The 2,574-nt window shown below is 36.7% G+C and overlaps 1 protein-coding gene across 1 annotated transcript in view; it reads left to right on the top strand.

The window, feature by feature from the left end:
* LOC114634784 (zinc finger protein 431-like) overlaps positions 1-950 on the top strand; it is a gene marked incomplete at both ends in the record, with an annotated part of 3,050 nt that extends 2,100 nt beyond the window's left edge. Inside the window, 1 exon segment of the mRNA XM_028783373.1 lies at positions 806-950. Within this exon segment, the coding sequence (XP_028639206.1) occupies positions 806-950 (145 nt within the window).
* Positions 951-2,574: the final 1,624 nt, after the last annotated feature.

Raw genomic sequence — 2,574 nt, 5'->3', positions numbered from 1 at the left:
TAATCAATGTGATAAAGCCTTTTCCCAAAAAAGTAGTCTTCAAATACATAAAAGAATTCATACTGGAGAAAGACCATACAAATATAATGAATGTGATAAAGCCTTTTCACAACACATTAGACTCCAGACGCATAAAAGTATTCATACTGGAGGGAAACTCTAGAAATGTAATCACTGGTAAAGCCTTCTTACATCCCTGAAGTCTTCACATGCATGAAAGGATTCATACTGGAGAGAAACCCTACAAATGTAATAAATGTGATAAAGCCATTTTCCCAACATAATAGTCTACAAGTACATAAAAGTATACATACTGGTGAGAAACCCTAAAAATGTAACCAATGTGATCACACCTTTACAAACCACAGTCATCTTAAAAGGCATGGAAGCATTCATACAGGAGTGAAACCATACGAATGTAATCCATGTGATCTTGACTTTTCTCAACATTATAATCTATAAACTCATTACAGAAGACATACTGGGCCAGGCGGTGGTGGCGCATGCCTGTAATCCCAGCACTTGGGAGGCAGAGACAGGTGGATTTCTGAGTTCAAGCCCAGCCTGGTCTACAGAGTGAGTTCCAGGACAGCCAGAGCTATACAGAGAAACCCTGTCTCAAAAAACAAAACAAAAAAAAAAAAAAAAAAAGACATACTGGAGAGAAACCTTATAAGTGTAATCAGTGTGAGAAAGCCTTTTCAAAACAGGGTCGTCTCCAAAAGCATAAATGAATACATACTGGAAAGAAAAGCTACAAAGATAATGAATGTAAGAAAGACTTTTTACAGTGCCATCCTTTCAGAATGTGTAAAGAACATGGAGAGAAACCTTATGAATGTGATCATAGTATTAATTGTCATGAACATATTTATTTTGCTAAGAAACCTGAATATAAGCAATGTGGTAAAGCCTATGCCCAGCATGGTTATCTAATGCAGCAAGAGCACGTACTAGAGATACAAGGACAGACAGACAGACACACAAACACAGGTAGACCTTATAAATGTACATAATGTGGTAAACCTTTGCACATCACAGTCATCTTAGAACATATAAAGGAGTTCACAGTCTACCTCAGGATACATAAAAGAGCACACTGGAGAGAGAAACCCTGTGTGAGTAATGTGGTAGGGCCTTTGCAGGTGACATTTATCACTTAATGTATAAAATAACCTTGTAAGAAACCGAATGAAAGTAAGCAATGTGGTAAAGCTTGTTCATGCCCTACTCATTTTTGAAATCATGAGAAAAATCCATGCTGCGGGGAACACCTATAAATGTAGTCAATGTGGTAAATTTTTGCACTTTGTGGTATTTTTATGTAAGAGTAAAACCTTTAGCAGGTGATCAATCTGTTAAAGATTGCATGTCACAGTAGTCTTTTAAGATCTAGAAAAACTCACAAAGCAATCTATGACTCTGATTGATTGGTACAGTCTTTAGCCAACCCACTTACATTAAGTTACACAAAGTTATTCATTCTTGAGGACTCTAGCATGTGTCAACTATTTGCTCAAGTATGGTGATGTCTCTATTTTGTTTATACCTGTAATCTCTCAGGGAAAAAATTCCTATGATTTTCATTGGTAATTTTAGATTTCAAAGTTCACTTTAAGTCCATGAAAGAACTCATTCAGGTGTAAAATTTTATGGGTTCATATTAGTGCATTTATTTACTGTAGTAGAATGTCTAAGGTATTGTACAAAAATTTAATCCCAAACCAGGGTTTCTACCCCACCTTTGACCATTCATTTTCTAGGAAAAAGTCATATGCAACCTTTATATTTATAAAAAGTCTTAATCAGCACAGGAGATTCGCTGCTTTCCATTCTCTATGCCATTGTATGTGTATCTTAGCCAATAATTTTATCATATAATGTTCCTTGTTTTGTCTGGGCTCCTAACTCCAATTAGCCATCCCACATGGCTATTATTTTATTATTGGCCTAACCTAAGATTGCTTTTTGTCTATCAAGTTTCTTCTCCTTGTTTTTCTCTTCAGACCACAAGTCCAGTATCCCTAAAGCCTGTCTCTGTTTCTTGTGTCCAGCTGTTGACTGTTGTCATCTTTATTCACCAATTGGACATAACTTGACTGCAAGGTCACATAGCTTCATTCACTTAGATCTATGTGTGGTCCTTATCTGGGGCAACCAGGTTTTAGGGTCCTGAACTTAACATCACACTACATAGCAAGAAACCAAACCTCAATATTAAGACAACATTTAAAAACATTTAAATTGCTTGGTTTCCAAATGGATATGGGAACACCATGAAATGTCAGGGTGACAAGTGTCATATATGGCAGCTAAAGAAGGGAGTTGAGAGCTCACATGTTCAGTCTATAGCCTTAAAGATAATCTGGGAACTAGACATGGGGTGAGGATGTAAACTCTGAAGTTCAGCCACATTTACATATTTTCTCCAGCAAGGGAACATTTCCTAAATCTCTCCAAATGACATTACCAACAGAGAAGGATTGATTTCGCTGCCTTCAAGCCTATCTTCTTGCTTTCTGTTTCATGAGCCAATTCATAATGAAGAAAAACTTTGTGGGTAAGCGTTCAGAT

The sequence above is a fragment of the Grammomys surdaster genome, unplaced genomic scaffold (assembly GCF_004785775.1).
Source record: "Grammomys surdaster isolate TR1022 unplaced genomic scaffold, NIH_TR_1.0 1097, whole genome shotgun sequence".
Classification (NCBI taxonomy): Eukaryota; Metazoa; Chordata; class Mammalia; order Rodentia; family Muridae; genus Grammomys; species Grammomys surdaster.
The sequence above is the reverse complement of the archived record's forward strand: the minus strand, read 5'-3'. Positions and strand labels throughout refer to the sequence as shown.